General features: G+C 66.6%; 1 protein-coding gene across 1 annotated transcript; it reads right to left on the minus strand.

The window, feature by feature from the left end:
• Positions 1–848: 848 nt before the first annotated feature.
• PLAUR (plasminogen activator, urokinase receptor) lies at positions 849–5,690 on the minus strand. Its single transcript, XM_050930356.1, has 7 exons — positions 5,600–5,690; positions 4,099–4,209; positions 3,052–3,198; positions 2,801–2,950; positions 2,241–2,378; positions 1,937–2,083; positions 849–1,595 (listed from the first exon to the last, which is right to left on the minus strand). Exons 1-7 carry the CDS (start codon positions 5,646–5,648, stop codon positions 1,336–1,338), a joined length of 1,002 nt encoding a protein of 333 aa, XP_050786313.1. The 5' UTR covers positions 5,649–5,690; the 3' UTR covers positions 849–1,335.
• Positions 5,691–25,248: the final 19,558 nt, after the last annotated feature.

Genomic DNA, 25,248 nt, shown 5'->3' on the forward strand with positions numbered 1-25,248 from the left:
GTGGGGGTGGGTATGGTTGGATACAGAGCAGGGCTCCCCCCTGGCAGGGTGGGGCTAGGGGGACAGACACACAGACACTCGGCAGAGAAACAGACACTGTCCCAAATGCCCCCCGCCTGCGAGGCCCAGCAGATCTCAGCACTACACAGCCTCCTAAACCCACAACCGCACACCCCACACCTCAGCCTGTGGTGCCACACGCACAGAGCCACCCCTCCCCCAGGAAGAGCATCACACACACAGTCACATCACACCTGCAACACCAGACACAGCCCCGAAGCAAACACAACCCCTCCAAGCTACACTCAAAGCCTAGAGAAAAACACCCCAAACTCCAACACACACTGTCCCCACCATCCACCCACACTCCCATCCTCTGCCAAACCCTCACACTGTAACACAACCAAAGCACAACCACACTCCCAACACAACACCAACAAAGCCACACACACATACAATGCAACACAAACACAGCCACAAACACCATACAAAGGCAAACACACGCACAATACACAAAATCACACACACACGAGGCTGCCAACACGAGGCACTCAGATACCCAGCACCACAAACGCAAAGCAAGACAGCCAGAACATGCCCCAGGGTGTGTGTGTGTGAGTGGGGCTGTGATTGTGAGGTGGTGGGGTGTCACACAAACACCCCCCCCCCACAGCTGGCATGTTCTCGCTTCCCCCACACCAGCTGCCGGCAGCAGCCCAGGGGAATCCAGGTATCCCCCAAATCAGTCCATGGGTCACCCCCACTCTGCTCCTGGAGGCAACTTCCCCTCCCCCACAGGGACCCACACAGGAACTTCAGGCAGCTCCCCCTGCTGGGCAGAGCGGGAATTACAATAAAATAAAGTTTATTAACGAAACAAACCATAAATAATCAAATAACTATAATAATTAATATAATTAATAAAATTAATAAAAACTGGGTTGTGGCCTGTCAGCTGCCAGCAGATGGGTGAGGGGCTGGGGAAGGACCCCCCAGGGGGACCCCAGCAGATGGGTTGAGTTGGACAGGCCTTAGCATAATGGGAAAATAAATTATAGACCTTCAAATCCAAGGAGATATCTGAGGGGAACAGGGAAGTGGAGTGGCCCACACAGTGTGTGGGTGTTGGGTGGAGAACAGATTCAGTGGACTCCCAGCCTCCCCTCCAACTCTAACCACTAGACTCCCCTCCCAGAGCCAGGGAGAGAACCCAGGAGTCCTGGCTCCCAGCTCCCCCTACTCTGACCCACCAGCCCCCACTCCCCTCCCAGAGCCAGGGAGAGAACCCAGGAGTCCTGGCTCCCAGCTCCCCACTCTGAGTGGCCCGACGGGGAATTAGGAGCTGCTGGGCAGCAGGATGAGCACAGCCAGGAGGGCAGCGCCGCAGAGCAGGGCTGGCTGGGCCACGAGCTGGTGGCCGGCCCGGCTCCTCCTGGATGGGGGGAGGGCACCCGCCTGGATCCAGCTGTTGCAGAAGTTGCCATGGCAGCAGTGGGCCTGGACCCCGGCCAGGCGCTTGTAGATGGAGGTGTAGGGGGCATCGCACCAGGCCGGGGTGGCGCAGCCCTTCAGCACGGTGCCCGGGCCCGTCAGCTCTGGAGGGGGAGGGCAGGACAGTGAGCTGGAGCCCAGAGCCAGCCCCCAAGTCCCCACCCACCCCCCACAGCGAGGTGCCCCCTGCCCCTACCCCCATGGCACAGCACCCGCTGCCGAGCCCCCAGCCCTGCCCCTCCCCCCCCAGAATGGTGGCCCCTGCCGGGCCCCCAGCCCCTCTGCCCCTCCCCCGCCAAGCCCCCAGCCCTGCTTCCCTGCTCAGCCCCCCCCAACCTGGTGCCCCCTGCTGAGCCCCCAGCCCCTGTCCCTTCCCCCCACCGAATGGTGGCCCATGCCCCTCCCCCACAGCACGGCGCCCCCTGCTGGTCCTGCGGCTACTCACCGTGGCTCCCCACAGCCTGCAGGCAGTGGGTCATGGGCCCCTGGCACTGCACCGGGGTGACGTTTTCTGGGGCACAACCATGGCTGGAGTTCCCTTCGCAGGAGTAGCAGGTGACCCCGTTCAGGGGCAGGGGGGATTCCTCATAATCTGGGGGGAAACAGGGTCACAATGGATCACTGGACAGCCTGAAAAATCAGCTGGTGCCCCTCACTCCTAACCCACAGCCCTCTGCTAGTCCAACCCTGGACTCCCTCCCACAGCTCAGCTGGTGCCCCTCACTCCCGACCTGCAGTCCCTGGGTTACCGTGGGCGTCGTTATTGCACAGGCTGGTGTTGCAGCATTGCAGCAGGTAGAAGCTGCCCTGGTTGTGGAAGCCCAGGGGCTCCTGGCACTGAGAGATCTGCCCGCAGCCTTTGATGCGCCGCTCGTCCTGGGGAAACTCTGGGGAGAGAGAGAGAAGGGGGTGACGTGGGGCCTGTCCCCTCTAGGGGGCACGGGCTCTGATCCGGCCCCAGGCAGGGACTGGGGCAGGGGGTATTTCCCCTCTAGGGGGCACTGGCTCTGATCCGGCCCCAGGCAGGGACTGGCTGGCTCACGGGGGTGGGGAATGGGGCAGGGGGTATTTCCCCTCTAGGGGTCACCGGCTCTGACCCAGCCCCAGGGTGGGGCCTGGCTGGCTCAGGGGAGCAGGGAATGGGGCAGGGGGCCTGTCCCCTCTAGGGGGCGCTGACTCCCTCCAGCCCCAGGGTGGGGCCTGGCTGGCTCAGGGGGTCTCCAGCAAGGAGGCACAGGCCTGTCGGGCACTGGGGCCTGGGCCCCCTATGTGGGGCAGGGAGGGGGTCTCGGGGCGAGTCCCTGCTTACCTTCTGGCATGGAGATGGCTGTGATGTCCACGCACTGCTCCCGGGGGTCCTGGCACCGGATCCCCATCAAGGAGGGGCTGGAGCAGGAGTGGTCGGAGGAGGAGCAGGAGAGGCAATGCAGGCTGGAGGTGGAGAGGAAGGTGCTCAGGGCTGTGGGGGGAGAGAGGTGGGGTGAGCAGGGGACAATGGGACCCCCCAGGGGAGGGGGAACAGACTGGAGGGGAATGACCCCGCCGGCTCTATGGACTGACCGTCTGGCGCCCCCTGGTTGCAGAGGTCGGTAGCGCACTGCTCCTCCGCCAGCGTCACAATCTGCCCGTGGGAGAGGAAGGAGATAGAATTGTTGGGCTTCCCCTCCACGTCGCAGCCCTTCTGGATCCGCTTGGAGACCTCAGAGCCTAAGGCGGGTGGGGGTAGAGGAGATTAGTCAGAGTCATTGGCAGGGCTGGGTCACAAGAGCCCAGGGCTGGGCTAGCAGGAGCTGCGGGTTGGGAGTGATGGGCAACCGCAGAGCTGTGGGGAGCTGAGGGCTGCGGGTCAGGAGTGAGGGGCACTGGCAGAGCTGGAGGAGGCAGGGCTGGGCTGGCAGGAGCTGTGGGTCGGGAGTGAGGGGCACTGGCAGAGCTGGGGGGAGCCCAGGGCTGGGCTGGCAGGGGCTGCGGGTCGGGAGTGAGGGGCACTGGCAGAGCTGGGGTGGGCAGGGCTGGGCTGGCAGGAGCTGCGGGTCGGGAGTGAGGGGCACTAGCAGAGCTGGGGTGGGCAGGGCTGGGCTGGCAGGAGCTGCGGGTCGGGAGTGAGGGGCACCGGCAGAGCTGGAGGAGGCAGGGCTGGGCTGGCAGGGGCTGCGGGTCGGGAGTGAGGGGCACTGGCAGAGCTGGGGGGAGCCCAGGGCTGGGCTGGCAGGGGCTGCGGGTCGGGAGTGAGGGGCACTGGCAGAGCTGTGGGGGGGCAGGGCTGGGCTGGCAGGGGCTGCAGGTCGGGAGTGAGGGGCACTGGCAGAGCTGGGGGGGGGCAGGGCTGGGCTGGCAGGGGCTGCAGGTTGGGAGTGAGGGGCACTGGCAGAGCTGGGGTGGGCAGGGCTGGGCTGGCAGGAGCTGCGGGTCAGGAGTGAGGGGCGCCGGCAGGGCTGGGGGAAGCCCAGGGCTGGGCTGGCAGGGGCTGCAAGTTGGGAGTGAGGGGCGCCGGCAGGGCTGGGGGGGAGCAGGGCTGGGCTGGCAGGGGCTGAGGGTCGGGAGTGAGGGGCGCCGGCAGGGCTGGGGGAGCCAGGCCTGGGCTGGCCGGTCACTGGGGGCACTCACGGGTGCTCATGGTGAGGACAGTCGTGCGACACCGGCCCTGCTGCTCCCCACAGTCCTCCGTCTCCTGGCAGCTCCGGGCCCCGTCACAAGAGTAACATCGCAGGGCGGCCGCTGGGGGAGAGACGCGGAGGAATTGGAACAGAACCAGCGAGTCCCAGCCCCCCCAGAGCCGGGAGAGAACCAGGACCGGCGCTAGGGGTTTTAGTGCCCTAGGCGCACGGCAATTTCGCCGCCCCGTGCGCTGGTCCCGCGGTTCCGGTGGAGCTGCCGCAGTCGTGGCTGTGGAAGGTCCACCGGAGCCGCCTGCCGCCCCCTCCGGCAAAACGGCGCCCACCAATAATCCTGGCACCCTAGGCGATAGCCTAGGCTGCCTAAATGGAAGCACCAGCCCTGGAGAGAACCCAGGAGTCATGGCTCCCAGCCCCCTCCCCTCCCAGAACTGGGGAGAGAACCCAGGAGTCCTGGCTCCCAGCCCCCCCTGCTCTAACCAGAGCCTCCACTCCGCCCCCAGAGCCAGGGAGAGAACCCAGGAGTCCTGGCTCCCAGCCCCATTGCTCTAACCACCAGCCCCCACTCCCCTCCCAGAGCCGGGGAGAGAACCCAGGAGTCCTGGCTCCCAGCCCCACTGCTCTAACCACCAGCCCACCCCCCAGAGCCGGGGAGAGAAATGTAAAAGCTGGCTAACCCCCCTCGAACCCGATATTTCGGTAACAGAATCCAGGAGTCCTGGCTCCCAGCCCCTCCCTCGCTCTAATCACATCCAGCTCCCGGCTGAGGTGAATCAGAGCTTGAAGGGAAGTGAGCGATGGGCTCACGTGTCCCCCCCCACCCCGGGGGCCCTGAAGCGGTGGCGAGAAGCTGCTCCCCCAGGGGACTCCCGGCCCGACCCCTGCCAGAGCCTCCACCTGGCCAGGGAGGTGTCCGACTCCTGCCCGCTCCCCCGCTGGGTCCGTCTCTCCCCTTCTAGGATCTGACTCAAGACTTAGAACCGGGACAAAACCACCGAGCGGCTCCCACCGTCCACACCCACATCCTGACTGCACCGCCCAGCCGGGGGGGAGAACCCAGGAATCCTGGCTCCCAACCCCCCCCGCTCTAACCACTAGCCCCCACTACCCTGCCAGAGCCAGGGAGAGAACCCAGGAGTCCGAGCATCCTACCTTCCCCCCAACCACTAGCCCCCACTCCCCTCCCAGCGCCAGGGAGAGAACCCAGGAGTCGTGGCTCCCAACTCCCCCACTCTAACCACTAGCCCCCACTCCGCTCTCAGAGCCGGGGAGAGAACCCAGGAGTCCGAGCACCCAACCCCCTATCCGGGCTGGGGAGAGAACCCAGGAGTCCTGGGTCCTAGCCCCCCCCCCCCGCTCTAACCACTAGACCCCACTCCCCTCCCAGGTCCGGGGAGGGAACCCAGGAGTCCTGGCTCCCAGCCCCACGCTCTGACCCACCAGCCCCCCAAGCAGGGGGAGAACCGCGGAGTCCAGACTCTCATCCCCACTACCTTGGCTCAGCAGCGCGCCCAGCAGGACGCAGCCCCACACGGACTCCATCGCCTCGGGGCTCGAACCTGCGGTCCCGGCGCGGTGGCTCCGTCCTGCCTCTGGCCGCTCTGCGCTGCCGGCCCGCGCCGGGGCCGCCTTATGACCCCCCCCGCCCCCAGCCTGGGACACACCCCACCCCCCAGGGCGGGGCGGGGCTGGGCTGGGCTGCGAGGCCCAGGAGATGGGACGAGGGCTCTTAGGGGAGGTGGGGTATCTGGGGGATAAATAGCAGGGGGCTGGGCCTCCCCACGGGGAGGGCTGTGGGGTTACCCGGGGGGGGCCCCTCTTCGGAGAGGTGGGTTAGAGGGGGAATATCTGGGGAACAAACAGCAGGGGGGGCTGAGAGTCACCATGGGGAGGGGCTGTGGGGTTACCCGGGGGCTCTTATGAGAGGTGGGTTAGAGAGGGGGGTATCTGGGGGATAAAGAGAAGGGGGGCTGGGGGTCCCCACGGGGGCACTGCGGGGTTACCGTGGGGGGCTCTTTGGAAAGGTGGGTTAGAGGGGGAGTATCTAGGGGATAAACGGCAGGATGGGTGTGGGGTCCCCCTAGGGAGGGGCTGTGAGGTTACCCGGGGGGGCTCTTCGGAGAAGTCGGTTAGAGTGGTGGCATGTCAGGGGCCTGGGAGGGATAAACAGCAAGGGGGGCTGGGGGTCCCCACGGGGGGACTGTGGGGTTACCTGAAGGGGCTCTTTGGAGAGGTGGGTTAGAGGGGGAGTATCTGGGGGACAAACAGCAGGGGGGGCTGGGAGTCACCGTGGGGAGGGGCTGTGAGGTTACCCGGGGGCTCTTAGGGGAGGTGGGTTAGAGAGGGGGGTATCTGGGGGATAAAGAGAAGGGGGGGCTGTGGGGTTACCCGGGGGGCTCTTCAGAGAGGTGGATTAGAGCAGTAGCATGTCAGGGGTTGGGGGGGATAAACAGCAAGGGGGGCTGGGAGTCCCCACGGGGGGGCTGTGGGGTTACCTGAAGGGGCTCTTTGGAGAGGTGGGTTAGAGGGGGAGTATCTGGGGGACAAACAGCAGGGGGGGCTGGGAGTCACCATGGGGAGGGGCTGTGAGGTTACCTGGGGACTCTTAGGGGAGGTGGGTTAGAGAGGGGGGTATCTGGGGGATAAAGAGAAGGGGGGGCTGGGGGTCCCCACGGGGGGCTGTGGGGTTACCCGGGGGGCTCTTCAGAGAGGTGGATTAGAGCAGTAGCATGTCAGGGGTTGGGGGGGATAAACAGCAAGGGGAGACTGGGAGGTTGTTCCCTTGGGTGGGCAGCGGGGGAAACAGCTGGGGGAGGCAGCCTGGGGAGGGGCTGGGGAGGTTACCCTGGGGGGTCCCTATCCACAGGGGCTTGGGGGAGGGGAGCTCCTGGAGGGAAGCAGGATATAGGGTTATGGGGGGGTGACCCTGCGTCATGTCACCCCTTGTGGCTAATGCCAGGGGAGGATAACAGCTCTACTACTGCTGCACTGTGGAGCCAAAGGTCCCAGGCTCTCTAGCCCTGCTCCTGTCAGGGGCCAGGGCACAGCGGAAGGAGGATCCCCTCCTCCAGAACATGGCCCTGACCTAGCTGGGGCACCCCATGGACCTTTATGGGGTGCAGAATCCTGGGGTGATGGGCACCCTGTTACATCACCAGAATATGACTGGTTTGAATTAGGTGACTGGGACCCAGGACGCCTGGGTTCTCTCCCCATTGGCAAGGGAAGTGGGGTCTAGTGTTTGGGGTGGGGAGGGGGTAGGGGAGCCAAGACTCCTGGGTTCTCTCCCCAGCTCTGGGAGGGGAGTAGGGGCTGGTGGTTAGAGCAAGGGGGCTGGGAGCCAGGACTCCTGGGTTCTCTCCCCAGCTCTAGGAGGGGAGTGAGGGCTGGTGGTCAGAGCAGAGGGGGCTGGGAGCCAGGACTCCTGGGTTCTCTCCTGGCTCTAGGAGAGGAGAGGAGTGGGGTCTAGATGGTTAGAGCAGGGGGAGGAGGCGCTGGGAGCCAGGACTCCTGGGTTCTCTCCCCAGCTCTGGGAGGGGAGTGGGGGCTGGTGGTCAGAGCAGGGGGGGCTGGGAGCCAGGACTCCTGGGTTCTCTCCCCAGCTCTGGGAGGGGAGTGGGGGCTGCTGGTTAGAGCAGGGGGGGCTGGGAGCCAGGACTCCTGGGTTCTCTCCCCAGCTCTGGGAGGAGAGTGGGGGCTGGTGGTTAGAGCAGGGGGGCTGGGAGCCAGGACTCCTGGGTTCTCTGCTCGGCTCTGGGAGGGGAGTGGGGACTTTCTCTGGCCCACGGTAGCAGGTCAGGCTGGATGTTCACAAGGTACTTTCTGGCCTTGGAGTGTGTGTGTGTGTCAGTGTGTGGCGTGTGTGACATATGGCCACGTTCACAGAAATCCCCAGCTAGCTGGCGAAATGCAGCTGATTTGAGCAGAGCAAGTCTGGAAGAAATTCAGCACCGGGCCCAGGCGCCCTCCCGCCCACTGGGGTGGAGCGAGAGACTGTTTAAAATCACACATCCAGACACACATCGGTTCTCGTGCGTGTGCGCACACACACACACACACACTCCAGCTCATACCCCCCTCCCCGGGTCTTGCATACAGCAACACACACACACACCCCGGTTCTTGCACATACAGACACACACCAATTCTTGTGCACACACACACCCTGGTTCTCTCTCGCACAGACGCACACACCAGCTCTCTCTCTCACACACACACCCTGGCTGACGCACACAGACTCCCCCTGTTGTCCCCCCCCAACTTGTTTTATGAAGAAAAATGTCTGACTGTGTGTTCAGCACAACTCGGCAACGGAAACCGGACGAAAAGATCCACAAACCACTTCCCCTTCCTGTGCTGGACAAAACTAGTGAGGCTCCTGCCCCCCCACCCCGATTCCCCCCCTTCCCATTACCCCACCTCCCATCACCCCACAGCTTCCAAGCCCCCAGCCCCACGTCCTAGCCCCCATTCCCCCTCCTGTCACCCTACAACTGCCAAGCCCCCATCCCACTTCCCACCACCCCTCACAGCCCCACTTGCCCCCTCCTCCCCTCACAGCCCCGCTTCCCACCCTCCCCGTCCCCACCAGGTCACTGCCAGGAGTGGCTGGTTGCTTGTCACTTGCCCAATGTGGCTGGGGGGGGGGGTTAATGACGGGCCAACGACAGGACTTTACCCCCCGGTCTGGCTTCCCCCTTGCGCTGCCCCACGGCCCCAGCCTGGCTCGCCGGGGACTGGCTCTCTGGCCGGGGGAGCTGCCCCAACCCCGGCTTCTCCCCAGCAGAGCTGAGAGCTGCCGAGTCTTTAACCCCAAGTGGTTTTCTCCACCATGTCGCTTGGGCCTCTGAGTTCACAGGGGGTCAACGCTTCAGTGCCACCCCCGGGCTAGACAGGTCGGTGGGAGGCCAGATGCCAGGGTGAGGGGTGGGGCAGAGAAAACTGAGAGATGTGGCTGGGATGGCTAAACCCCAGCACAGATCCTGACCCAAGATCAGACCCTGTCATGTCTGGTGCCCCACAGACACCCCCCTCCGAGATCGGAGCCCCATCCTTCCGGGCGCTGCCGGGCCACACAGCGAAAGCAGCCCCCGCCTCCAGGAGCTGCCAGCCTAAAGAGGCTCATTCTCCCCTGTTCTACAACTGGGGAAACTGAGGCAGGGGGCCTACCTCCCTGTGCTCCCGGTCACAAGGGGAGTTTGCGGCCAAGATGGGACAAGGACCTAGGTGTCCTGCAGCCCAGTCTGGGGCCCTGCCCGCAAGCCGGGCCCATCAGCCCCCCAGTTGCCAGACAGGCCCCCAGGGAGCCAGGCCCCCGATGTGGGAAGCAAAGGGGAGGGGAGAACCCCCCCAACTGTCCTGCCCCATTTCCACCCACCAGGGCACCAGGCCCGTGTGCATCATTGAGACGTGGCTCTAACAGAAAAGGAGAAGGAAATGCCCAGCATGGGGTGAGGTAAGCGATGGGTCAGCCAGTGACCTCATAACGCAAATAGTCTGGAAGGGGCGTGGGGGTCTAGTGGTTAGAGCGGGGGTGGGGAGGGGAGGCTGGGAACCAGGACTCATGGGTTCTATCTCTGGCCCCAGGAGGGGAGTAGTGTCTAGTGGTTAGAGCAGGGGGTACTGGGAGCCAGGACTCCTGGGACCTTTCCCAGCTCTGGGAGGGGAGTGGAGTCTGGTGGTTAGAGAGTCGAGGTTGGGAGTCAGGACTCCTGGGTTCTCCCCCCACAGAGCTGACGTCTCACCTACAAGAGGCCCCTCCCCTCCCCGAAACCCAGGTCAGACTGAATCACCAGCATTCCTGATGTGACATCTGCCCCCACCCTCCGCCCTGGCATTGCTCACGTGCTGTCTCCCACGGGGAACCCAGCCCCCCCCATCGAGGTGGAGTCGCAGGGATGGGGAGGCAGGGTCCTTATTTGGCCCCCACTGGGGCTCCTTCCGCTGTCCCCTCTATCAGTGCCAGCCTCCTGCCCCCTATGCTGCCTGGCAGCCCCCAGCGGCCCTCTCCCCACAGGCTCTGTGCCTGCTTCCCCTCCCCCCCCCACCAGCCTCAGGCAGTTGCTATGGCCCTCTGCAATCCCGAGCAGCCCCCTGCCATGTGCCCCCGGCTGCCCCCCGCCTCCTCCACAAGCCAGCTGGCAAAGTCAGGCCCCGCCTGGTGGGGTGCGCAGAGGGGCACAGGTGACAAGCCAGGGCCGTGCCCCATGGCAGGCCAGGATGGGGGGAGGGGGGCTCCCGGCCTCTCCCAGGAATTCTCCTGGCCCCAGCCCAGCCCCAGCGACTCACATCCCTGCTCCTTGTGCCAAGCTATAGGGATCCAGTGTGTGTGTGTGTGTGTGTGTGTGTGTGTGTGTGTGTGTGTGTGTGTGTGTGTGTGTGGCGGGGGGGAGGGGCTGGGAGCTAGGACTCCTGGGTTCTCTCCCCAGCTCTGGGTGGGAGTGGGGGCTGGTGGTTAGAGCTGGGGAGCTTGGGGCCTGGACTCCTGGGTTCTCTCCCCAGCTCTGGGCAGGAGTGAGGTGTAGTGGATCAAATCAGGGGTTGGCTGGGGGCCCGGACTCCTGGGTTCACTCAGCAGCCCCCACTTGTGCCTTTCCAGGAACCCTTCAGCAATCCCTCCCACAAGGCCGTGGGCTGCTTGCGGGGCAGCTCTTGCCACATGAGGCGAGGAGGGAGCTGAAGCAATCTGCCGGAGTGGGGGGTGTCCAGGGCCTCGTGGGAACCCCCAACCCACCCAACCCCCGAAACTCAGCCAGGGCCACTAATCTCCTAGGAACTGACCTGCCACGGCCCAGGGCACCTACCGAGGCAGAGTCCGAGATCGCCAGGGGCTCGGCCCAGGGCCAGGGACCCCTCGCTGGCCGTGTCAGTGGAGCCAGGGGGCTGAGGAAAGGGAGGCGGGGGGGAATGTCTCCAAGTGGGGGGGGTGGTAGGGACGGACCCTCCCTCGCCCCATCCCAGGCTCTGTCAGTCAAAGGCAGCGGACGCGTAGGAGGGAAAACTCTTTATTGGGCGTCCTGCAGGCAGGGGGCGGTGGTGAGGGGGGCAGAGCAGGGCTCCGGTCCCGTCCCTGCACCAATGGACAATAAATTAAACATCAGCTCGGGGCGCTAAACTGGCTGGGGTGATGCTGGGGGTGGTGGTGGGTATTCCGCCCCCCTAGGGCAGAAACTGGCCCCAGTGGCAGCCAACCAGCTGAGGGATGAGTCTGTGCCCCCCCTTTCCTCCCCACCATGGGGGTCTAAGGGGCAGGGGGCAAATGGGAGATACCCCCTCCCCCTCCATCCCCAGGGGCTGTTGTCTGACAGGGTAAAATTGCTCTTGAATAAATATTTACGCCCTAGCAGGCTGTATAGATAGCAAAATAAACTTGTGTGTGTGTGTGTGTGTGTGCGTGCGCGCGTACGTGCGTCTGCGTGTGTGGGGGCTGCCTGCCTTGTGTGTACTTGTGTTTATGTGTCTGCGAGGTGTGTGTGTTTGGATAGTGCATGTATGTGGTTTTGTGTATTGGAGCAGGATTGTGTGTGTGTGTATACGTGCGTGTGTGTGGGCTGCCTGCCTTGTGTGTAATTGTGTTTATGTGTCTGCTAGGTGTGTGTGTTTGGATAGTGCATATGTGTGGTTTTGTGTATTGGAGCAGGAGTGTGCATGTGGGTTTGTATGTTTTCTGCCCGTGTGGCCATACGGATGTGCGGTCTGGCAGTGCTGTGTTGTGTTGTTGTTATGTTGTGTCGCACCACCTCTTCCAATCCAGGCCTTTAACAGGCAAAAAAATACCCCAAATCCTCCAGCATCTCCAGGGTTAATGGATCTATTACGGGGCAGTCTACAGTGCTAGATAATCTATACGTATCTACTGATAGAGGGGATAGGGCCCCTCGGAGCAGCAGCCACTACGGGAGCTCCCAGCCCCCTGTTCTATAAGGGAAATCTCCCTCTGCCACTATGGGGACTATGACACATGGGGGAGCAGTTTTAATTCCAGCCAGCAGGAGGCGGTGGTGTTGCCTTCACAGATGCACCCTCAGGCAAGCGCAAAGAACCCAGGTGTCCTGCTCCGATACCAGCCAGGGCTTTCCTTCCACTTGGCGGCAGGCTCTAGGTGCTAGGGTGGCGCATGGCTGGAACTGATGCCAGGACGCCTGGGTTCTCTCCCTGGTTCTGGGCAGGGAGCAGCAGGGTCTAGGTGGGTTAGAGCAGCGGGGCTGGGAGCCCGGACTCCTGGGTTCCGCGCAGGGCTCAATGAAGCAGTACCGCGAGCAGGAGTGTGAGGGTGACGAGGCCAAAGTTGCCGCCGAGGCCAAAGGCTCCGCTGGGGTAGGGTGGGCGCGGCTTCCCCGCGGTGTCGGTGAACAGCCAGCTGCTGCTGTTCTTCACAAGCCCCTCCACCGGGTCCAGCCCCGGCGTGCTGGTGTTGCCAAGGTGACCTTGCAGGGAGCTGTTGGGCGTTTCCACGGTGATGGGGAAGGAGATGGTTGGCCAGGCCCGGTCGCCCTCGGTGCGCTCCAATGAGCTCTCTGGCTTGGCGACCGTCTCCAGGGCGCCGGGATGGGCCCGTGCTGGCATGTCTTGGGAGGACAGGCCCTGGCCAACCGGAGCCACTCCCGGGCGCTTGGTGCAGAGGGTCTTATTCTTCCCCCGGTGGGAACCGGCTCTGGCTCCTCCGGCGGCCAGGACGGTGCCGGTGGGGCTGGCTGGGGAGGCGCCGGGCTGGCTGGAACCTCCCTCCTTGTCCTCAGAGAAGAAGCTCTCATTCTGCCTGGTGGCGAGATAGGGGATGTGGACTACGGTGTCGATCCGGCTGCCGGGGGAGCCAGGAGTCGGGCCGTGGGTGCTGCGGGCCCCACCGGAGGCCGCGGCCGAGCCGTCAGGGGCCACGGTGGCGCTGCCCTCAGCCACGAAGCTCTCTCTGCCTGACCCGCTGCTGCTCTCGGAATAGACCCCGCCCGCACCGAAGGCATTGTCCCTGGAGCCGGCGTTGTCACGGTCTTCGGCAGAGGCGCTCCCGTGGCTGCCTGTTGCCACGTGGCTGGGGCGTGGGGTGACGCCCTGTCCGCCTGTAGCATGGTTCCCAGTGACAAAGGCCCCTCCCTCCTCGGTAGTCTTCGGCTCCCGGTCGCCATGGCTCCCTGCCAACGGAGGGTGGCCCCCGGCAATGGGGATCGCGTCCTCCTCCTCGTCTTCCTCCAGGACGCAGTCTGGCTCGGGGGTGGGGGCGTGGCTGGGGGAGGGGGTGAGGCAGGTCACGGGGCCGGCGGGGGAGGGGTGGCTGGGCCGCCCCTCGGCCACCCGCCCGTCCATGATGCGGGTGTTGCAGAGGCTCCCGGTGCAGCAATAGACCTGGGCGTCGTCCAGCTCCTGCACCAGGGCCAGCAGCGAGCTCTGGCACATGGCCGGCGTGGCGCAGCCCTTGAAGGTCACCAGGACTGAATCAGCGCCGTCTGGCAGGAGGGCAAATGGTCAGGATTTCCCAGAGCCAGACAGCCCCCCGCCTCGCCCCCGGGGCTGGATTGGAACCAGCACCCCCTGGAGGGGAAAGGCCCCACGTCTCGGTTCCCCCCCCGGGGGCCGGGTGGGAGCTGGCGCCCCAAGGGGGGGAAAGGCCCCGTGTCCTGGTCCCGCCCTGGGGGTCGGGTGGGAGCCGGCACCCCCTGGAGGGGAAAGGCCCCAAGTCCCGGTCCTCGCCCCAGGGGCCGAGTGGGAGCTGGCATGCCAGGGAGGGGAAAGGCCCCACGTCCTGGTCCCCCCCGGGGGCCGGGTGGGAGCTGGCGCCCCAGGGAGGGGAATGGCCCCACGTCCCGGTCTCCCCCCCGGGGGCCAGGTGGGAGCTGGCGCCCCCCTGGAGGGGAAAGGCCCCACGTCCCGGTCCCCCCCCCGGGGGCCGGGTGGGAGCTGGTGCCCCCCTGGAGGGGAAAGGCTCCACGTCCCGGTCCCCACCCCAGGGGCCGAGTGGGAGCTGGCACGCCAGGGAGGGGAATGGCCCCACGTCCCGGTCTCCCCCCCGGGGGCCAGGTGGGAGCTGGCGCCCCCCTGGAGGGGAAAGGCCCCACGTCCCGGTCCCCGCCCCAGGGGCCGGGTGGGAGCTGGCGCCCCAGGGAGGGGAAAGGCCCCACGTCCCGGTCCCCCCCCCGGGGGCCGGGTGGGAGCTGGCGCCCCAGGGAGGGGAATGGCCCCACGTCCCGGTCCCTGCCCCAGGGGCCGAGTGGGAGCTGGCACGCCAGGGAGGGGAATGGCCCCACGTCCCGGTCTCCCCCCCGGGGGCCAGGTGGGAGCTGGCGCCCCCCTGGAGGGCAAAGGCCCCACGTCCCGGTCCCCGCCCCAGGGGCCGGGTGGGAGCTGGCGCCCCAGGGAGGGGAAAGGCCCCACGTCCCGGTCCCCCCCCGGGCGCTGGGGGCCGGGTGGGAGCTGGCGCCCCAGGGAGGGGAAAGGCCCTGCGTGCTGCTCACCGGCGCGGGTGCGGCCGATCCCCTCCAGGCACATGTTGTGGTGCCCCATGCAGGGCACGGTGGTGCTCGAGTTGCTGGTGCAGCCGACTCCGTCCTCGTCCACACAGCTGTAGCACTGCAGCCCGTTGTGCGGCTCGGCCTCCACGTGGAAATCTGGGTGGGGGTGGGGGGGATCCATGAGCCTCTCGGTCTGATACCCCCGACCCCTCCCCCGCGATCAGCCCAACTGGCCCATCTACCCTGGTGTCCCGCCTCCTCTCTGCCCCCCCATCAGCCCCCTGGGCCCATCCACCCTGGTGTCCCGCCTCCTCTCTGCCCCCCCCGATGAGCCCCCTGGGCCCATCCACCCTGGTGTCCCGCCTCCTCTCTGCCTCTCCCGATGAGCCCCCTGGGCCCATCCACCCTGGTGTCCCGCCTCCTCTCTGCCCCCCCGATGAGCCCCCTGGGCCCATCCACCCTGGTGTCCCACCTCCTCTCTGCCCCCCCATCAGCCCCCGGGCCCATCTACCCTGTTGTCCCGCCTCCTCTCTGCCCCCCCATCAGCCCCTGGGCCCATCTACCCTGGTGTCCCGCCTCCTCTCTGCCTCCCCCATCAGCGCCCTGGGCCCATCTACCCTGTTGTCCCACCTCCTCTCTGCCCCCCCATCAGCCCCTGGGCCCATCTACCCTGGTGTCCCGCCTCCTCTCTGCCTCCCCCATCAGCGCCCTGGGCCCATCTACCCTGGTGTCCCGCCTCCTCTCTGCCCTCCCCCCCCCCGATGAGCCCCCTGGGCCCATCCACCCTGGTGTCCCGCCTCCTCTCTGCCTCCCCCATGAGCCCCCTGGGCCCATCCACCCTGGTGTCCCGCCCCCTCCCTGCCCCGCCCATCTCCCAGGGGTACCGGTGTCCAGGTGGTTGCACAGGGGGGTGTCGCAGCAGCGGGCGTGGATGGCGCGGGAGCCTGCGTGGAAGCCCAGCCCGTCCTGGCAGCGTGGGAGGCTGGCACAGCCCTTGAGCTTCATGTTGGTGAACTCACCTGGGGGGGGGGGGGGAAGAGCCATCAGGGATGTTCATACGCCCCCCAGCACTCCAGTTCTCCCCTCCCCCACCTCCCCTCCCCCCGCCTTTCTCTCCTTCCCCCCCAGAACCTCCAGTTCTCCCCTCCCTTCCCCTCCCCCCACTGCCTTCTCCCCCCCCAGCACTCCGGTTCTCCCCTCCCCCAGCTACCCTTCCCCCCTGCCTTCCTCCCCCCAACCCCAGCACCTCCAGTTCTCCCCTCCCTTCCCCTCCCCCCACTGCCTTCTCCCCCCCCCAGCACTCCGGTTCTCCCCCACCCTCAGGGCCTCTGGTTGTCCCCTCCCCTCACTGCCTTCCTCCCCAGGGGCACCCGGAGGATTCAGGGGGCCTGGGGCAAAGCAATTTCGAGGGCCCCTTCCATAAAAAAATACTATAGAATACTATATTCTCATGGAGGCCCCTGCAGGGCCCAGGGCCTGTCCCACTGCCCCCACCCCGGGCGGCCTTGTTCCTGCCCTCCACCCCCAGCACTCCAGTTCTCCCCTCCCCCAGCCGGTCCCACTGCCTCCCATTCTCCCCTCCCCATCATTCCCCATCTCTCATCCTCCCAGCCTCCCTCCCTCCCATCGCCCCCCTTCGCCCCTTACCCAGGCTGCCGGTGATGTCCAGGTCCAGGCACTGGTCCTGGGTCCCGGTGCAGCCCAGCTGGGTGCGGGCGGAGACGGGGCACCAGGTGCCCTGCGAGGTGCAGGCGTGACAGCTCAGCTGGTTAGGGGTGGCCGGCTCAGGGGCTGTAGGGAGAGAAGGGAGGGGTCAGTGGGGAGAGACAATGCTCACATGGGGGGCAGGGTGGGAGGTGAGGGGCACTGGGGATTTGGGGGGAGAAGGGCAGGGGGATGTGCTGGGTGGGGCAGGACAGGCTGGGGCACTGGGGATGCAAGTGGGGGCACTCAGGGGGCAGGGCACTGAGGGACTGGTGGGGGGCACTGGGGAGGCAGGCTGCAGATGGGCTGAGGGTACAGCAGGTGGGGACCTTGGGGGGTGCAGGATGGGATGGAGGCTCTGGGATGCAGGGCTGCAGGCAGGAGGGGCACCGGGATGCAGGGTGGGACCACAGGTGCGGGGACACGGGGATGTAGGGTGGGGGTGCTGAGGGGGTGGCGCTGCAGGCAGCAGGGGCATAGGGGATGAAGGGTGGGGGCACAGCTGGGGGCAGGTGGGGTGCAGGATGGGGGCAGTGGGGGTGCAGGGTGGGACGGAGGCTCTGGGATGCAGGACTGCAGGCGGGAGGGGCATGGGGATGCAGGATGGGGGCACTGGGGGTGAAGGGGGGGCTCGCTGGCAAGACTTGGGGCATTGCAACTGACCCTGGCAGTGCCGGGCACTGGGGGCCAGGTGATGAGGCTGCAAGCAGGGGGGCAGGGATGGGGGGGCAAGGTTGGGTGCATGGAGAGCATGGGGCGATGGGTGGGGTGCAGGGTGCTCGAGGCACTGGGGTACAGGGGAGGGGCGGGAGGTTCAGGGGTCAGATAGCAGGGCGCTGGGGGGGCTCACCCAGGCTCTCGGCATTGTAGCAGTCCCCCTGGCAGTGCCGAGTGCTGGGGGTTTCAGGGTGCGGGGTTCGGGGCGCTGGGGGGGTGCAGGGGGCGGGGCTTGGGGTGCTGGGGGGTTCAGGGGGGCTCACCCAGGCTCTCGGCGTTGCAGCGCTCCCCCTGGCAGTGCCGGGTGCTGGGGGGTCCAGGGGGAGGGGTTTGGGGCGCTGCGGGGGTGCAGGGGGCAGGTTTTGGGGTGCTGGAGGGTTCGGGGGGGCTCACCCAGGCTCTCGTCGTTGCAGCGGTCCCCCTGGCAGTGCCGGGTGCGGGGGGGTGCAGGGCGCTGGGGGGTGCAGGGGGTGGGGTGCTGGGGAGGTCTGGAGCGGCTCACTCAGGCTCTCGTCGTTGCAGCGGTCCCCCTGGCAGTGCCGGGTGCAGGGGGGTGGAGGGCACTGGGGGGTGCAGGGGGTGGGGTGCTGGGGGGGCACTGGGGGGGCTCACCCAGGCTCTCGTCGTTGCAGCGGTCCCCCTGGCAGTGCCGGGTGTTGGGGGTTGCAGGGAGCGAGTTCGGGGTGCTGGGGGGGCTCTGGGGGGGCTCACCCAGGCTCTCGTCGTTGCAGCGGTCCCCCTGGCAGTGCCGGGTGCGGGGGGGTGCAGAGCGCTGGGGGGTGCAGGGGGCGGGTTCAGGGCCCTGGGAGGGGCAGGGGGCGGGGTTTGGGGTGCTGGGGGGCTTTGGGGGGGCTCACCCAGGCTCTCGTCGTTGCAGCGGTCCCCCTGGCAGTGCCGGGTGCGGGGGGGTGCAGGGCGCTGGAGGCTGCAGGGGGCGGGTTCGGGGCGCTGGGGGGTGCAGGGGGAGGGGTGCTGGGGGGGCTCTGGGGGGGCTCACCCAGGCTCTCGTCGTTGCAGCGGTCCCCGTGGCAGTGCCGGGTGCTGGGGGGTCCAGGGGGCGGGGTTCGGGGCGCTGGGGGCTGCAGGGGGCGGGTTCGGGGCGCTGGGGGGTGCAGGGGGCGGGGTCCTGGGGGGATTCTGGGGTGGCTCACCCAGGCTCTCGCCGTTGCAGCGGTCCACCTGGCAGTGCCGGGTGCGGGGGGGTGCAGGGCGCTGGGGGGTGCAGGGGGCGGGGTTTGGGGTGCTGGGGGGGCTCTGGGGGGGCTCACCCAGGCTCTCGTCGTTGCAGCGGTCCCCCTGGCAGTGCCGGGTGCAGGGGGGTGCAGGGCGCTGGGAGGTGCAGGGGGCGGGTTCGGGGCGCTGGGGGGTGCAGGGGGCGGGGTTTGGGGGTGCTGGGGGGCTCTGGGGGGGCTCACCCAGGCTCTCGTCGTTGCAGCGGACCCCCTAGCAGTGCCGGGTGCGGGGGGTGCAGGGCGCTGGGGGCTGCAGGGGGCGGGTTCGGGGCGCTGGGGGGTGCAGGGGGCGGGGTTTGGGGTGCTGGGGGCGGCTCACCCAGGCTCTCGTCGTTGCAGAGGTCCCCCTGGCAGTGCCAGGTGCTGGGGGGTGCAGGGGGCGGGGTTCGGGGCCCTGGGGGGTGCAGGGGGCGGGGTTTGGGATGCTGGGGGGGCTCACCCAGGCTCTCGTCGTTGCAGCGGTCCCCGTGGCAGTGCCGGGTGCTGGGGGGTCCAGGGGGCGGGGTTCGGGGCGCTGGGGGCTGCAGGGGGCGGCGTTCGGGGCGCTGGGGGGTGCAGGGGGCGGGGTTTGGGGTGCTGGGGGGGCTCACCCAGGCTCTCGTCGTTGCAGCGGTCCCCCTGGCAGTGCCGGGTGCGGGGGGGTGCAGGGCGCTGGGGGCTGCAGGGGGCGGGTTCGGGGCGCTGGGGGGTGCAGGGGGCGGGGTTCGGGGCGCTGGGGGGTGCAGGGGGCGGGGTTTGGGGTGCTGGGGGGGCTCACCCAGGCTCTCGTCGTTGCAGCGGTCCCCCTGGCAGTGCCGGGTGCTGGGGGGTCCAGGGGGCGGGGTTCGGGGCGCTGGGGGGTGCAGGGGGCGGGGTTTGGGGTGCTGGGGGGGCTCACCCAGGCTCTCGTCGTTGCAGCGGTCCCCGTGGCAGTGCCGGGTGCTGGGGGGTCCAGGGGGCGGGGTTCGGGGCGCTGGGGGCTGCAGGGGGCGGGGTTCGGGGCGCTGGGGGGTGCAGGGGGCGGGGTTTGGGGTGCTGGGGGGGCTCACCCAGGCTCTAGTCGTTGCAGCGGTCCCCCTGGCAGTGCCGGGTGCGGGGGGGTGCAGGGCGCTGGGGGCTGCAGGGGGCGGGTTCGGGGCGCTGGGGGGTGCAGGGGGCGGGGTTTGGGATGCTGGGGGGGCTCACCCAGGCTCTCGTCGTTGCAGCGGTCCCCCTGGCAGTGCCGGGTGCGGTAGGACAGCGCCAGCAGGTGCGAGCTCAGAGCCAGCGCCTCGTCGGGCCGCGAGCGGCGGGCGCAGCCCTTGGACACGGTCTGGAAGCGCAGGAAGGCTGCGGGGGGGGGGTTGGGGGCGGGCACTGGTGAGAACCTGCCCGGGCCCCTTCACAGACGCCCCCCCGCTGGGCAGCCCCCTGTCCCCTCCGGCCCCAACCCGTCCATTGCCCTCCTCCCCCCGCCAGGACACCCCCAAAACCTTCCTGGCTCCGCGCCAGGGGACCAGCCCCCCCCAGAGAGACCAGCCAGACACCCCTCCCGTGGGAATCTCCCCCAATAGGGCACCCTGCGCCTGAAACCTCCCCCCGAGACACCGTTCCTATGGGGCAAGGGGGGCAGTTCCCTCCCTCCTCCAGATCATGGTCCCCCCAGATTTTACCCGGCTCCGTATGCCCCCCACCTCCCTTATCATGTCCCTGCCCCCACCCTGCTTGTCCCCGCCCTCCAGTGCCCCCGCCTTGCCTGGTCCCTGCCCCCAACCTGTATGCGCCCAATGACCCCGCACCCTACATGTCCCGCACCCCCTCCCTGCGTGCCCCCGGCAGCCCCAGTGCCCCCCGCCTTGCATGCCCAACAGTGCCTCCCGCACCCCCACCCCCAGTGCCCCCACCCCGCCTGCTCCCTGTCCCGCAGTGCCCCCATCCTGCATGCCCCCCAGTGCCCTCCGCACCACCACCCACCTCGGACGTTACAGGCTTTGATACAATCACAGCCCATGTTCTATCTGCTGCAGCTCCCCCCTCCCCAGCGCCCACGGGCCGGTCCCTGCCCCCCCAGTCACCCCGGGGAACGCGCCCCCCCCCCCCAGGGACTCACACACGGCAGCGGTGCGCACCGCTGTCCGGCAGCTGGATTCGCCCTCGCTGCACGTCACGTCTGTCTCCATCGAGCAGCCGAACTCCCCCTGGCAGGACTTGCACTGCAGGCAGGAGGCTGGGGGGAGATAAAGGACTGGACATCAGAGCCAGGAACCCAGGAGTCCGGGCCACCAGCCCCCCCCCTCCTCTGCCCTACTCTAACCACTAGACCCTGCTCCCCTCCCAGAGCTGCAGAGAGAACCCAGGAGTCCTGGGTCTCAGCCCCTCCCGCTCTAACCACCAGTCCCCACTCCCCTCCCAGAGCTGTGGCGAGAACCCAAGAGTTCTGGCTCCCAGCCCCCCCCCTCTAACCACCAACCCCACCGCCGCTCTAACCACTAAACCCCATTCCCCGCTCAGAGCTGGGGATAGAACTCAGGAGTCCTGGCTCCGAGGCCACCCCCCCAGTCTCTACTCCCCTCCCAGAGCTGTGGGGAGAACCCAGGAGTCCGGGACGGGCTGGCAATGGCATGGGTCTGTTGTTGCTAGTTCTGCTCCTCTCTGGGCGATTTGTACCAGTTTCACCTCCCTGGAGGGGGTGAGAGGCGACGCTGGGTTGTTTATCTGGGATCCGGGACAGCCTGTTCCTGGGGTGGGGCCACCCCAAAGCTTCCGAGCTGGCTGAGGGGGGAGGGAAAGTTCTCCCAAGAGCACCCGGGCTCCTCAAGGAATGGGGCACGGGGCCTTTCCCCACCAGGGGATGCTGACCCTGATCCGGCCCCAGGGCATGGGACTGGCTGGCTCCGGGGGGAGGGAATGGGCTAAGTTCTATCCTCAGCTCTGGGGGGCGGGGGGGGGGGAGGAGGCAGAAGCCAGGACTCCTGGGTTCTATCTACGGCTCCCAGTCATGGTAGGTGCCTCCCTCAGTCTTTAAGGGATGCTGTCCTGTGCCTCAGTTTCCCCACCTGCATAATAGGTGAGCCGAGCTGCATGGCCCTAATTCCCAGAGGATTTTTGTCATGAGTGTTTCCCAAGTGCTTTGGGATCCTCCAAGAGCTGGGCTCTCTCATCCTCCCCAGCTCAGCTCCTTTTGAGGCCCCTAAAGTCCTGCCCCCACCCAAGAGCTTGGAAACCCAGCTGAGGAGGGGGAGTCGCTAACACCCACCCAACACCCACCCATCTCCAGGGTCAGGAGTGTCCCCTACAGGCCCACACACCTGTCAATGCTCAGGGAGGCTTTCTCATCCCTCCTCCTCACCTCTCCCACCCATATCAAAAGTTTGGGGACCACCCCACCACTGTGCCAGGTTGCTGCACAGACCGCACCTGAGACCACGGTGCTGAATGGACCCGAGTGCCATTGGGGTCCCATCCTGCTGGGTGCTGCATGGACCCTAGGTGGAGATTGGGATCCCCACCGCTGCACAGATCCCGGACAGAGGTCAGGACCACGCCGGGCGCTGCACGGACACATGGCGAGAGACAGTCCCTACCCAGGAGACCTTCCAAGGCAACCAAGGGCAGGATCCCTCGCCCCATTTCACAGATGGGGATTCCAAGGCTCAGTCACTCTTCCGAGAGCAGCTGGGAACCGAACCCAGGCGTCCTGATGCCCCCCCCCGCCTGCCTGGCCCTCCTGGTCGGTTCCACCCCCAGCCCCCGGGGCTCCTTTACCTGGGGCTACGAGCGCCAGCAGCGGGATTAGTGCCAGCACCCTGGCCATGGTGAGAAACATTGGGTGCTCCTGTCGCCCGTCCTGCGTCCGTCTCTCCTTTACTGCCAAGCCTGAGAGCAGCCTCGACTCACCCCCTAAATACCCACGCCGGGGCTCTGCCTCTCCGCGGGTGCCACCCAGCTCGGCCTACATGGCAGATCCGTGGGCACCCAGCCAGCGACGCCACATGGCTTGTTGGAAGGGCCAGGGGGCACGACGGGGCCCAGAGTGGGCGGGGTGCACAGCCGGGGCCTGGTGACTCACCGGGGAAGGGATGGATGCCGGGCGCATCCCACTGGAGAAAGGGGAGCTGAGCGGGTGGCTCAGGGTTGGGGAATCCAGGCAGGCCGGCTGGGGCAGGTGGGGGGCGGCTGGGATGGAAAATGTGAGTGAGGGATGGAAGGAGAGAGGGGTGGAGATATTCTCTGGGCTATTCACTGATCCCTTGTGACCCCTCCACTCCCCAATGTGATGGGGGTAGGGGCCGGCCCCAGAGAGCTCCTGAGAGCCAGGGATGGAAAGAAAGAGAAAAGGGGCAAGAGAGGAAGAATATGACAGGAGTCCTGGCTCCCATCCCCCTGCTCTGACCACTAGCCCCCACTTCCCTCCCAGAGCCAGGGAGAGAACCCAGGAGTCCTGGCTCCCAGCCCCCCTCTGCTCTGACCATTAGACTCCACTCCCCTCCCAGAGCCGGGGAGTGAACCCAGGAGTCCTGGCTCCCAGCCCCACCTGCTCTAACCACTAGACCGCACTCCCCTCCCAGAGTCAGGGGTAGAACCCAGGAATCCTGGCTCCCAGCTCTAACCACCAGCCTCCACTTCCCTCCCATAGCCGCAGATAGAACCCAGGAGTTCTGGTGCCCAGCCTCAAGGACGTTTCCTCTGCCTCAAAGACTCCTCCGTTGCTCTCTCTGTCATTCCACCAGACTGTGGTTAGAAGGGGTGTGTGTGGGGGGATGAGAATGAGGACTCCTGGGTTCTCTTCCTGGCTCTGAGAGGGGAGTGGGAGCTAGTGGATAGAACAGGGTGGGGCTGGGCCCCAGGATGCCTGGGTTCTCTCGCCCCTCCCAGGGCACCAGACCCTTTTATCCCCAGCATGAGTCTGAGCCCCACGTTGAGCCCGAGCGAGACAAAAACAGCCTCACCCCTGCCTGGGGCACCCTCACCAGGTCATTGAAACTGGGGCAGGACATGGGGCTCCACGAGCAGGCCTCAGTCACTAGGGTCCTCTCACTGCATGGGAGAGCCTGGGGGCATTCCAGCCATCCTCTGGCTGGGGGTCAGGACTCCTGGGTTCTCTCCCTGGCTCTGGGAGGGGAGTGGGGTCTGGTGGTTAGAGCAGGGGGGGCTGGGAGCCAAGACTTCTGGGTTCTCTCCCTGGCTCGGGGAGGGGAGTGGGGTCTGGTGGTTAGAGCAGGGGGGGCTGGGAGCCAAGACTCCTGAGTTCTCCCCCTAGCTCTGGGAGGGGAGTGGGGTCTAGTGGTTACAGCGGGGGGCCTGGGAGCCAGGACTCCTGGGTTCTCTCCCTGGCTCTGGGAGGGGCGTGGGGTCTAGTGGGTCGGCGTGTGGGGCTCTCTGTGGAGCCTTGAAAGACTGAGCTCCTAATGAATCCACTGGATGGTTCTTTCTCCCTCTCAGAGTGCTGGTCCCGGCCCCCCACAGCCCCTCCGCTGTTACGATTTATCGCCCAGTTGAGCTCACCCTCCGGGCAGACACGCTGCCGTTCCATTGCCAGCTCCCCGAGGAGCATGGTCCGTCTCCCCCTTTGCCACCTTCCGTGGCTCCTCCCCAGAGCTGGCTGCATTGCAGTGGCATTAAACAGAGCATTGGAGCTGCACAAACTCCCCCAGCCATCTCTGGGCTCATCTCCGCTCCCAGCTCTTCCCTGTGAGCTCAATCCCCTGGGTTACCGACCCTGGGTGCTGGCACCTGCCGCATTCAAACGCCCTCCGGTACCGTCACTCCAGCCCCACCGTCCCTACACTCAGCCCCTGCCTCAGGCCCCCCCCCAGCTCCGGCCTGCGTCTCTCGCACGTGCAGCCCGCCGGGACTTTCCCCCGCCCGCCCCAGGAATGCAGGAGCCCAGCTGGGGCCAGGCCTTACAGCTGTGACTCTGGCTTGGCCCTCCTGATTTACACCCAGGACCTCCCCAGGCTCCGATACCTGCTTTTCCTCCCCTCCCTGTTCAGTCCCTGTGCATTGTGATGAGGGAGGGGCCCCTTTCCACCTGCTGGGTCTGCCCCCCGAGGCTCCCATCGCCCTGCGCCCCAGCCGGACCCTGAACAGCAATCCAGGGTGAGCCCAGATGTGTGACCAGCCCAGCTGGGGAGCAGCGGCCAGAGGATGTGGGATCCGCAGGCCCTGGGCTACCCCCAGCTTTTCAGAGCCATGGTGCGTTCTGTCGCTCTCGACCCCTCTTTAGCCCCTGCTGCCCCCATCTCACTCCAGCTGGGAGGGGTGGGGGAACCTCCTACCATCTGGGAGCGGGGCTTTCCCCTCATCTCTTTAGGATGCTGCAGTGATGGGGGGGAGGGGGGTCACAAGGACCTCATTCACTGCAGCCCAGCCAGTCTGGTCCCCCACCCCCACCTTGCTGTGTGCCCCAGAGCACCCATAACATTCCTACCTCCTCTGCATAACACCACAAGGTACAAAGGGAAACTGAGGCACAGCTTGGCCTCATGAAAATACTGCAGAACCTGCCCCCTATGCCCCAGAGAGCTTAGGCCCGAGCAGGGAGCCCTGTGACGGCTACGTGGGCAGATGTTTGGAAAAGGGAGATGGGACAGAAAATGAGCTGGGAGTGGCCACCCTAATCCCTGGCCCCTGGCTGAATCAGGGCACCTGGCAACAAACCTGAGCGGCCTGGAACCTGGGCTGGCCTTTCCCTGCCGTCAGCCCTGCCAATGTCGGCATCTCCTCTGGGGTGGGGGTGAGGGCAGGAAAGAGCCAAGTAGAAGCCCCAGGGGTATGGGCTGGGGTGGGGGCAAGAGGAAGAACTCTCCCTGAAAGCAGCAGGGTGAGGTGGAAATGAGAGCCCGGATGCCTGGGCTTGCTCCCCAGCTCTAGGAAGGGAGTGGTGTCTAGTGGTTAGAGCAGGGGGGTCAGGTATCAGTCTGAGCTGGGGGTGGGGGGGGGGAAGAATTCCTTCCCAGCCCCACGTCCCGCGCTTAGTTTGAGAACACAACCTGGCCGGCCGCCGGAAGAGGATTTCCCTGGAGGAGCTCAGGGCAGGAGCCCAGCGCGACCAGGGCTGCTCCCACGGGAGGCAAAAGAAAAGCCCCC

This window comes from Gopherus flavomarginatus, chromosome 20, assembly GCF_025201925.1.
Source record: "Gopherus flavomarginatus isolate rGopFla2 chromosome 20, rGopFla2.mat.asm, whole genome shotgun sequence".
Taxonomy (NCBI): Eukaryota; Metazoa; Chordata; order Testudines; family Testudinidae; genus Gopherus; species Gopherus flavomarginatus.